Below are 12,023 nucleotides of genomic sequence, written 5' to 3'. Positions count from 1 at the left end.
ACGCTGGTAAATGGTACCCGAGAACAACTTGTACATGCAACATAATAGGCTAATTCCTCTGTAGGAACTTGGTTCTGCTTTGCTCCCTTTGCCTTTGTACAGTGGTTTAACATATGATAACTTCCAAATTCGGGGTACATTATGCTCCGCAAAGCAGAGGTTAAATAAATGGAATACGTATCTTTGCATTGGATGAAAACCTAATTTAATATTAGTGTTGGTTATTCCATCTGGTCCCGCTGCCTTACCAGCTTTTAACTTTGAAGCTTCATCGGTAATTTCTTCCAGTGTTATTGGATCATTCAAATACCCGGTATATTTCCAGTTTGAAAAACAATAATCGTGGTTTCCTAAGGTTTGCTTGTCTAGAAGTTTATCAGATATTTCGCCCTCAGCTTTAAATAGACCTTCGAAATATGATTTCCAAACTGGAATTGTAATTCCAGATAATTTTGTTAAAACTTTCTTTGATTTCAGAATTTTCCAAAATTCTAGCCTTTCCGATTCCGCTTTTCTGATTATGAAACTTTCACGATCTATTTCATGCATCATTTTGTGTTTTCTGCAAAGTTGCTTAAAGGCTCTTTTCATTTTAAAGTAATCAGAATCTGCTTTATGTCTCTGTCTGTATCCAGCTTTCAGCTGCAATATGTACAGTTCTCTTTTGAACCATTTCGGTGATTTTCTTTCATGCATAACGGTTGCCGATTCTTGAATAGCCTTGGCGAATTCGTCATACGATGTGTCCAAAGCGTTGCTATCGTGTGGATTTTGAACGCTTTTCATTCATTCGTTCAATTGCTCAATATCAAATTCACGCATTTGCTTCTTTCTGCTTTCAGCTATACCTTGTCTGTGTTTTAGATCAAAGCAGCAAGAAAGCGGCTTGTGCTTTGTTAACAATGAATTGTTGATCTTTTTCTCGTTAAAATGTTCTAGGAGTTCCTTGCTTACGAAAAATAAATCGATAACGCTTTTACCGTACTGAAATTCGTACTTTACCTCTTTAATATCGTTAACACAATGAAGATTCCAAATAATTAAAAATTCGCAAGGTGAGTTGCCTCTTTCGGATGAGTCAAGCCTGCAATTGAAGTCGCCGCCCAGGACCATACGTGCTTTGCCTTGACAGCATTGAAAAGCTTCGGTAAGTGCTTGATATTTTGTCTCTAGATCTGTTTTTGGCGGAAAATATGCTACAATTATAATTAGGCTGAATTCTTTGATCTGCAATGCTAATAATTTATTGTTCTGATGGAGAACATTGCATGTAATTCTTAATTGTTTATTCAGTGCAATTGCTACGCCGCTTTGCGGCCGCCCCTTCCCGCTTTTTATTGCCTTTGTGCAGAAGCATGTAAAACCAGGTATTTCGACTGAATTTACACTGAGAGTTTCTGTTAATAGCAAGATATCGTATGCGATTGCTTCACTTGTACACGTTGATAGTGTTCCTTTAGCACCTTCCACGTTCCATAAACAAATTGTTAGTCACGATCCTCTGTTTTCAACGATTTGATTGCCTTTAATTTTGTACTTGGTGGAAGGATTCAGCAGTCTTTTCTCTTTTAATTCTGCCACCATTTTCTTTCTATTTTCTTGTTCGGTTTTTGTTAGATCGGGTTGTATAAATACGTACTTGAATCGTCCATTTTCTTTTAAGCTCTTCGCTACCTTTAGAAGGTCCCATTTCATTTTTTCTGTCTCGCACTTTATTCGAAGCAGCTGTTTGCCTTCTGTATTTTGTTTGCCAATTCTTTGACATTCAAATTTCACGTTTACTTTCAGGGACTCGGCAATTTCAGAAACAAGACGATTTTCAGATGCTTCAGTGTTCTCGCTGTCTGGCTTAGTCCCGAGGAGAACCAGGTTCTTTGAGCGCTTTTTCTGTTCAAACTGTTCTTGGTTTACGCCGCTGACAACTTAATTCAACTCAAAATCTAACTTGGTTCGTTTTGTTTTACGTCAACTTTTTTCGCTGAATTGAACTGAAATATTCGAAATTGTGAAGACGGCAAACTTCAAGTCACGAACAAAAAATAAACTCTTGCTTTTTCTGATCGAAATTACTTTTCAGGCATTCTAACCCCCTATTTACTCCAGCAAACCTGTCTTTTGATTAGTCGTGTTCTCTTTTATTTATGAGAAAAATAAACGTCTATTGATTTCAAACTGCCTCTGCCCGCAAATGAAACCAAGATTGATTGTCAATCAAAAGCAAAAATTATTGGCTTTTATTCGATAACCCATCCATTCTAAAAATTTGCAACGTCATATAAAAGCCTGCTTTGGATATAGGAGAATTCAACAATAAATCCTACTGGTTTAAGATTTCTAATTTTTGTTTTTAACGTGGCTATGTTTGTACTCAATGTCTGAGGATAGTTATAAGACTTTGCTTTCAATGATAGCAATGGATTGTGAGTTTTTTTAAAATATATTTCTCTATCATTTGCAAAAAACCCACAAGCACATACCCTGAAAACATACTAATTTTGATATTCAAGTCTTTTTTTTACAAAACTACAAATTGTTGTGTAGAGACCGAAAATTTTTTGTAGCAACCGTATAACGTCATGATCAATTGAAATATGGGGTCTCCATAAAATTTTAGCCCCCCATTATGATATAATTACCATGATTCGGGGGCTATAGGTTATCTGACCACTAAGATGGGGGCTCTAATGGGAAAGACCCGAAATATGCTCTTTTTTCCTTCATGTAGTTTCTCGACTGCGCTGCGTTCTGGGTTCGTTCCCATTATATCGCTGTGTTCTGGGGTCTTTCCCATTATAGCCTCCTAGCTTAGTGGTCAGTTAACTGATGACCGCCCAATCATGGTTAACATATCATTATGGGGGGCTATAATGGGAAGGATCCCTATTCTGTTTCAGTCCCATTATACATAGTAACGTGTTATTTAACGACACATAATTTGTAATCGGGGGTTATTAAAACACGGGTAGGGGATTATAGATTTTTAGGCTACTGAAAACTGGTTTATTTTTGATTGGATATTGGAAATTTGGAGTCAACCGGCTGGCATATTGGGTCTTTTCAATTATAGATGGAAGATACAACATCGACTGGACTCAAGTGCAGCAAGTCAGAAATGGAAAGCAGTGTATCCGAAGAAACATCAAAACTTTCACAACGAGAAGTTTGTCAAAACGCAAACAAAAAGTGACTTCTGGCTGCGAGCCACAAAACTGGTCAAATTACTGGGTGCCCATCTTGGCACTTGCATCGATGAGTTTTGCAGTATGAGTTTTGGGGTATAATGTCCACATAAAAAAGTCCGCGAACAAAGCGCTCGGAGTTCTTTTCATGTTAAAAAGAAGCTCACCACACCTAAATCCGTCAATTAAATTAAACTTGTACAAATCTATGGTATTGCCCGTTTTATTATACGGAAGTGTTTGTTGGTTTGCTAATGTAACAAACACAAAAGTACTTGAAAGTGTTCAGAAAAAGAGTTTGAAATGGATCAACAGCACGAGCAATAACAATTATAGAGAACTACTTTATTGCAGTCGTATCTTACCGCTTTCTTTATATCTACAATTACAGGATTTACTTTTTCTTTCTAAAATTCTTACGGGTCATTTCAACTTCAATATTGATCAATTTGTCTGCTTGAGGACCACCACACGTTCATTACGGAGTGAGAACGAACTGAAATTCGAACATTCAAAACCACGCCTTGAAATTTGTCAGCAAAGCTTCTTCTTTAGAACTTGTGCTCTTGTGAATAGACTTCCACACAGTTTACAATTCGGAAATGCATTGGGTTTGAAAGGTCGACTACTCAATTATCTGTGGCATCATTTTGAAACGAGTTACAACGAACTAGTCAGCGATACGTGGAAAATTTAACAGCAACCATGGACAAAGAACCGGGACACAGTCCCCGCGCCCGACGACACCGAAGGGCCAAATCCCTACTACTACTACTACTACTACTACTACTACTACTACTACTACTACTACTACTACTACTACTACTACTACTACTACTAATGGGAAAGACCCCTATTTCCTTTACGTTACATGCGCCCTCTAAGGGACCATAATCTGAACTATCCGACTAATCTGCTTTATTTCAGGATCAGAAATGTAATTTTGAATCAATGACTGGAACTGACGAGCATATTGTTTGGTTTGAGTCAAAAATAATTTCTTCACTCAGACCCCGCGGCGATGAAGTTAAGGCATTCATCTCAGACTCAGATTCAAGGTACGTTACTAAATTAGTTTTGCTCGCTCTAAAAAAACATCAGGTAAATTTACCTGAAAAAACACCTGAACTTACCTGAACAGTTCAGGTAGATTTGTCTCAGTTAGATTTTTTCAGGTAACGACACCTGAACTCGTTCAGGCAAAAATTTACCTGAACTACAGTTCAGGTGTGTTTCAGGTGTCTAGTACATTTTATGTGTTTTTAGTGTGTAGTACATTTCTTGCTTTAAGTAGTGTCGTTGTTCGTGTAATCTAAAATGAATAGTATCCTCTTTTTCCTCTTTTTTTCTCATTGCTGCTAACAGATGAGTGGTCAGATCGTTTCCGTTTCTACACCCTCAGTACGTCATGCAACCCCCAGTTACAGAGCACGTGCTTTTGCATAGTAAATCGGATCTTTTCCGTTTGTGCCCCCCCCCCCAGCTTAGTGGGCGCGTATTATTTGCACCCCCAGTCGCACGTGCCATATTTTTACATAATGATTTACTATGTAATGGCACGTGCTCTGTAACTGGGGGCGCATAACGTACTGGGGGGGGGAGGAAGATCCAGTAAATCCTTATATAAAATTATAGCACGTGCTCTTGGGCCGCAAATAATCTGCACTAAGCAGCACGGGATTTCGCATGCCGACTTTCTTTCTTCAGCATTTATGGTATCTCTCCTTATAGCGCCTCTACTGAAAGAGTTCCTTCTGATTTTTATGGTTTAAGTGCGGTTTTTATGTTTCTTTTCCCAAATATTTTTTTAAGTGTTTAGATTCGCAAGTGTCCGTTATTCTGCTAAGATGAGAAAATTTCACAAATTCTGAGGATGACAAAAAGCACTAAGTTTCACAAGAACCAATTGAAGAATGAATGAATAATTCGCGTTATGCATTTCTTATTTATACTTTTTGTTTAAATTTTTGTCCAATCAGAATTGAGTTTATTCTATTAATAGATAGTGAATATTTTATAAGTTTTATTTGAGTATGATTCTTCATGCTCGATACTGCGGCTATCTAGAAAAGCGTTTAGCATGGGTTGGAAAACTTTTATCGTGGGGGGCCGCAACGTCAGTTTTATGGCTTATCGTCACTCTCTTTGTGGTGTGTGGGTGGAGGCATCAGATGCCCCAGGGATTAGATTCTCAATTATTCCCTTCGTAATTGCATTGGTAGTTGGAGTTGTACTACATTTTGTACGGAAGACATTGGTTGTAGAGGTGGTCTCAGAGCTGCTGTGGGACTAGGTTTCGTTTGTAAACAGCTCACGTAGTTTCTGATGTAGTCAGTTAGTGTGAAATTGGGGAAATAAAACCGTTTTCGAAATTCGGCTATGGTGCGTGACACTCCTTTATGTCCGCTCCAGACACTGTTGTGGATGCGGAAGAGTAGTTTCCTCCGCAAGTGAATTGGAACACAGTATTGTTTGATGGAGCTGTTGCCTGTATGGTTGTAGAACTTTCTGTGTAGCATTCCGTCAAAAATAGCGAGTCTTGGGTATTGCTTCAGGTACTTTGTCAAGTGTGTTGAGAGATATTGGCCAGTTGTCGGTGGGCCTCTTTCGAACCAAAGGATAACTCTTTTGACGTCTGAGTCTTTTTGTTGTTCGGCTCTTAGATTCGATGGCTAGTGTCCGGTTGTATCAAAGTCATCCATTGGATTGTGTTCATGTATTGCTTGGAGTTGCGCCGGTTTTAGTTGTTGAATATGAACCTCTTCAACGATTTCTGTTTGATCTGTTTCGTTGACGGTTTGAAGGAGATGGCGTTTCTTAGTCTTTTCCTTGGATGTTTCGTGCAGGAGTGTATTAATTGAGTTGTCCGGGCATTCGGCGGTAGTGTCAATTTGGACTTCACTGATTGGTATTTTCGAGTTGATGCGAAGTGTGAGTTTTTCCTTCGGGTTTATGTGTATCTTTGAGAGGTAATGTGCTGCGAGGTTCGCTTTTCCAGGGATATGTCCTAGTATTATGTTAAAACTCAAGACGTGATCTAATGCGTTCCACAGCGTTTGTGGAATGACCTTTGTTTGAAAAAATTTGGTGACAGCTCTGTTGTCTGTTCAGACTAGTACTGGTTTATGGCATCCCCAAAGGATGTTTGCAAACATATCAAGGGCAAAATGAACGGCAAGAAATTCTTTCGCGTAGATTGACATCTTGAGTTGATTCAGTTTAAAAATACGTGAACCGAAACTTACAGGTGCATATATTTTGTGTTCAGACGTTCTGTTTGCTGTTTTGATGCAATCCTCGATCATTAATACAAATCCGGCGGCATAGAATGATGCACCGGCCATAATGACATATTGTCTATTGGTCATCGGTAGCCTCAGTGATATTTCGCAGTCTGATTGTAGATCTTGTGTCAGTTTCTTTAACATTATGCTGTGCTCCTCGTTTATTTCGAAGTCTGTTTCTTTCTTAATTAATCTTTAAAAAGGAAGCAGTTTTTCTCCCGAGCGTTGGTATGAAGGCTGTGTAAAAATTGAAGAAACCGATCATTCTTTTTGTTTGCTTAACATTTTTCGGCATCTTGAATGTTCTGAGAAACGTCGCGATTTTCTGTTTGATGGGGGTCAAACCCTCTGAAGTTATCGTGTTCCCCAAAAGCTGAATTTCCTTCAAACCAAAGGCGCATTTATCTGTAGCTAGCTCCATTCCTGATTCTCTAATGCACGTTAAGACTGCTGATAGTTTTTCCAGCATATCTGGGAGATCATTAGCACCTACTCCAATATCGTCTACGTGTTGAAAACATTTGTCAGCTGTAATTACGGGGTCAAGATTCTGTCATGAATGAGCGGAGTGCGCTGACACTTCGGCTCAGTCCTTGTGCTAATCTTTTAAATGCGTATGTTTGCGATGCAAAATTGAAAGCGAGCAGTTGAATAGATTGCTCGTCGGCCATTGGCACGGAGTAGTAGCAATGGCTTTCAACTTATTTTATAAGTGTTTTTGAGTCTGAGTCTTCATGCTCGATAGCAATTAAATTAAATTTTCGTTTTCTACTTGGCCGATAACCGAGCCCATGAAGAGGTAGCAGGGAATTTGTTTCATAAAATATTTTTTCACTTTTGAAAAATTGAGTTCTTAGAGGTGATCTGGCAGTGTATTAAAATTTTGTCCTACATTAGGAGTTGACTATTATTTTGTATCAATGAAATTCTCTTGAAAAGTTGAACTGATCGGTGATGTCCGTTCAACAAAAATTGATGTTTTGCACGTCATCTAATTTACTAATTACATGTTCTTACATATTCGTAATGTGCTTAATAATTTATGCCCACATTAACCTGCTTATTTATCATCAATCAGTTTTACAAAAATCAAGAAGGCTCTATTGGAAAAAAACTTTCCAGCGTTTAATGTCTTTGCGAGTTCTTACGATCTAAATCTGATTCTTGTGGCTTGAAAAGCGGAAATACGCATTGAGACACAGAACGATAAAACGTCGATGCGTGTAACGTTTGACTTTGGATGGCTCTTCCCAAATCGCTCGATCTGCACCAACGACTTGCTTCTCTTATGAGAACGTAGAAAACCAGTCTATAACAAGAAGTGGTTTCAAGTTTTAGTTGGTCAAAGATGCTGTCCATAGATAACAACCTTATATTTTGACTGAGTGACTATTTCCAGAAGCTTCTCGACTGAACATTTAGTATAGTTGCTGCTTTTGCTTTTTTGCGGGCATAGTGATGCTGATGACGTGGTGCCACTTCACATTCTCTAGAGGTTCGATTGTTCTAAGGTTGCCCAAACAATTTGCTCCTAGAAAAAAGCTCTCAGTGCCAATCTTCAAGGTTCTGTTACAAGAATTCTGACTATACTCTCGTGACAAATTTTTTTTTATTTATTATTACTATTAATATTAATATTATTGTTTGAAATTTCATTATAAAATTGAAAACAATTGTTGCTTCATTTAAGCCTCAAGGTTTTTTTAAAGAACTAAATCAGTGCTACCGAGTCCTAAAATGTCATATCTTCCTTCACACTCTTGTTAGAAGTTTTATTGCGATCGTCAAGACTGCAGCTATCAAAAACAAAAATGCTGAATCGAGAAAGAGGCACGTCGGAGCTCATTCGCTTGCAAGGCAATTGAATTGTTTTGTTAGAACATGATAAATCCGGTATTGGTTTCTGATCTGGCTGCAATGGTGGAAGCAGAAACAATTACAGGTTTGTCACAAGGAAGCTTCCTTGTCAATAGATCAAATCTGGGGTTAGGCTTAAAATCGATTTTTCCAAAAAGCAAAGAAGCTGATCCTCTGATAGCATTTATAGATGATGACTGAGGCAATCTACTGTAAGCCACCGATAATCCCTCAGAATAGAAACCGCGATTATCTGGTAGTACGGCCATTCTCTTTAGTGTTTTCTTTATTATAGACGAGAAAGCACCGCTTTAGAAATTGCTTTTGAGTGCAGCAACGAAGTAATGGTAACTCCGAAGGCAGCGCGCTGTTCAGCATTCCATAGGGTACAAAAAGTCGCCTGCTCAGCTATTGCTATCAGGAATCTTTTTTCTCCAGAACAAGAGATTTTCAGACGATAAAGTTGCGATTAGAGGATCTCGATTGCGATCGTGTCTAGCTGTACCATCGCCCTTGCCGTGTCACCAAACTTCGTGGTTACCAAAGATGTCTAGTGTTCCTGATTTGCAATATTGACGCCGTCGTTCACTTTTATATATCGGGATACCTATGCGGTATTTTGCACTGAGTCGAAATTCGGTTGCTTGCAGATGCAGGCCTAAAGCCTGGAACAGCAGAAGCAACTAGCCAGGCCCCTGCTTGTAGGATTGACAGTGTTCTTAGATGAGCGGTTTCTCTCTAACATGTCTGTTTGTCTTTCAAAACTGTCCGAAACTGCAGTGCGCCTCCTGAATCTTTGTTTGAGTAAAGTCTGCAAATTCAAGATGACAAATTGCATCAATCGATTTTTTAAATGAGTGCAGCTGAATATCTGAATGTCGTGTTACTGAATATCTGATGTTTTACCAGCAACACCTGAAACTGAGGTCACACAACCAATATAAGCTGCTGTAAACTGTTCCATAGACCTGTGTATACACTTAAGCCGGACAAGTTATTCGTGAGGCTTGCCTTCAACCAAGCACTATCTGAAAAGGGGGTACCAACGAGATTTTAGAGTGTCTGACGTTATTTTTTTAAAAAAACTGAATTTTTCAATACGTTTTCTGAAAATTTGTTGTTCTCAAATAGTACAGAATTTGGGCGAACCCAAACAATATCTTAAAACTCCTAGTGCGCATTTTTTTGCAGACAAGATGCAACATATTCAGGAATACTAATTGCAGCACCAAGTTTTTCTAATCGTTCGCTACGGTTTTGTTTTGTTTGTCTGAAATTAGTAGCTCAGAAGATGACCATATGTCACATTTGTCTCTATGCAGAACTAAACTTCTTTCATGGCCTTCCTCGCACAGAATTGCAATTGTTTGCACCAAGGCGTGGTCTTTTCCAGTGATAATCCTATCATCAAGGTACCATGAGTGGTGTGGCAAATTTTGGAACTTTGCTTTGATCATTTTTTTTGTTGGCCATATTGTAAGAGCAAAAAGAAGAGGCCACATTAGGGAGCCCTGTTGTTACTTCCGATTTACTAGTTATAGTTTGATTCCCCATTTAAATAAAAAAAAACTGTTTCAAGTAGCAGAATGAACTCCAAAAGCAGCAGAATTGAGAGCCCTTTGATTGAATTGAAAGCGTTCTGAAAATCAATCTTTAAAGGACCGGAGCTCAAAGGGGATTTTGTGGTCTTTTTTCTACTATTCTCGGGTTTTTTCGTCCTCTAAGTTTTTATTTTATTTTCAGTTTTTTAAGAAAATCTTTTATGTAGGTCGAAAGGTTTTCGTTTAATTGAAATTTTGATTAAAAAAAAACGATGAAAAAACACTGCTTTTAAACACTGCCAGTTTTTCTAAACTGATGTTTGAGTGGCTTTTGTTCATACTTTCTCTAAAAGCTCTAAAATTGGTGGAAGCATGAAATCGCCATACACCGGAATCCACCAGCGTGAGTTCCTTGTGATACGAAAGTGTCCGTTTTTGAGGTAGAGAAGTTCATAAATTCTTTCAAACTCTTTTTCAATTTGTAACGTAAACATTGAAAAGGAAATCTTGTTGGATTTGCTTGAAATTATGGAAACTTGAAAATTGTGCGAATATAGTACACATGAATTAAAATTAATTTTAAATTAACTGCTTGCTAAAATGCTAAATTTGAAACTCGTCTAACTTGTTGATTTCATTCTATTCAGCGTTTGAGGTAATACGATTTATGTTTTTTTTCTTATTTCAAAAAATTTGAACATCTTTGACGACACTTTATGGTTGAATTGTTTTTCTATTAAAAAGTTGGGGTTCGTGTTCTGCTAATGAGAAGTAGTAGAATTATACAAATATTTTTTCCCTTTAGAAGCTAAATTTTGACACAATTATTGATGTCAGAAGCTGGCATTTGCTCCATCGTTTTATAATATCAATTTACGAGACATTCTTTTACAAACGAGGTGTTATTCAGTTCAGTTTGTTGCAAGCAAGAATTAAATGTCTAGTATAACAAAATAAATTTAAAAAACTCATTTTTGCGCTAAGTCCCACTGTTTACTTGTTTCCATATTTGCTGACGGACAGTAAAACACCAATTTTGGTTTATAACTTGTTTTCCTTTTTTCCTTTAATTAGTGCTGGAAGAACGGATGGCTGCTATCAATTTTTCTCGTTGCAGTCCTATTTTCTACTGGCTCATTTTGTATTTGTATAAATTTACCACCATTTAGTTTTTCTTTTTTGTTGACTTTTGGGCCAAAAACTTGAGATTAACTAAAATTCTCTGAACATTGTTTTGTTTGTTGAATAAATTTTTTGTTAATTTCATCATAGTCAATGTCATCATTTTGAAGCCATCTATCATCTATTGATTTTTCTTGCGTTGTTGTTTGAGAAAGGGAATACGGATGCAATATTTTGAGCTCAAATTTTATACTGATATTAGTTTTAGCGCAAAATCAAACGTTGTTCAGCAAAAGCAATGGTATGTGAAGGGTAAAGGTGCCTTTTTAGATTTGTTTACTGAATAAATTTGTTTGTCAATCAAATTTTAGGTCGAACTCTATTCTTGTCTGAGATTTTGTTTTTACAATTCAATGATTTTGAATTGTATTGGGGTGCTGTCTTTTTTTCAGATCTGTTCACACATCTTCATGATTTTTGAAGTCAAATTGGAGTAGTGATTTTGGTCACCCCAAAACAGGAAGTGAAGTGAAAAGCGAGTGGTTTTGCTGCGTGAAATTTTTTTACTCTAATTTTAAAGTGAGTGAGAGTTTGAATTTAGAGTGAAATTTTAGAGTGAGTGTTTGAACAAAAATTTGTTTTCTCGCTAGTGGTTTTTGTTCACATGCGGCAATTTCACTTTGGTTTTTACTGGTTTTTTCGATTTTTTAATCTGATTTTTTGAAATGGTTTTTCCAATTCACTCATAGTCCGTTCTAGGTCTAGTTTTTGTTTAATCAATAAAATTTTAATTGTACTTCAGGACTTGTCCTGCTATGTTTTTTGTTTATTGTCAGCAGATTCACCGGGCTATTTATTAGCTGTCCGTTTACAATATAAATTGTCATTAAAGGCTGACAAAAGTGAACTAAATTTGATTCCCGAAAGTAGCAATCAATTACCAGACACAGCGATGAGTTTGCGCTTGATAAACTGTCCTGTTCACCGATACTATCGGTTGTGAGCTATGTAAAAGTCATAAACTATTACTTGTTCTCTAA

At 37.4% G+C, this 12,023-nt stretch overlaps 2 protein-coding genes across 6 annotated transcripts in view; one reads left to right on the top strand and one right to left on the bottom strand.

Annotated features, from left to right (window-relative positions):
• LOC142336147 (multiple coagulation factor deficiency protein 2 homolog) overlaps positions 1-12,023 on the bottom strand; it is a 548,941-nt gene that overhangs the window by 324,080 nt on the left and 212,838 nt on the right. The gene's annotated exons all lie outside the window — the stretch shown is intronic.
• LOC142336146 (dynein beta chain, ciliary-like) overlaps positions 4,111-12,023 on the top strand; it is a 226,683-nt gene continuing 218,770 nt past the window's right edge. For all 5 annotated transcript variants that reach the window (XM_075384733.1, XM_075384736.1, XM_075384734.1 and 2 more), the window contains exon 1: positions 4,111-4,237. In XM_075384733.1, coding sequence (XP_075240848.1) covers positions 4,131-4,237 — 107 coding nt within the window. In that variant the 5' untranslated portion in view covers positions 4,111-4,130. The remainder of the gene's footprint in view (positions 4,238-12,023) is intronic.

This window comes from Convolutriloba macropyga, chromosome 3 (assembly GCF_964194025.1).
Source record: "Convolutriloba macropyga chromosome 3, txConMacr16.3, whole genome shotgun sequence".
Classification (NCBI taxonomy): Eukaryota; Metazoa; Xenacoelomorpha; order Acoela; family Convolutidae; genus Convolutriloba; species Convolutriloba macropyga.
The sequence above is the reverse complement of the archived record's forward strand: the minus strand, read 5'-3'. Positions and strand labels throughout refer to the sequence as shown.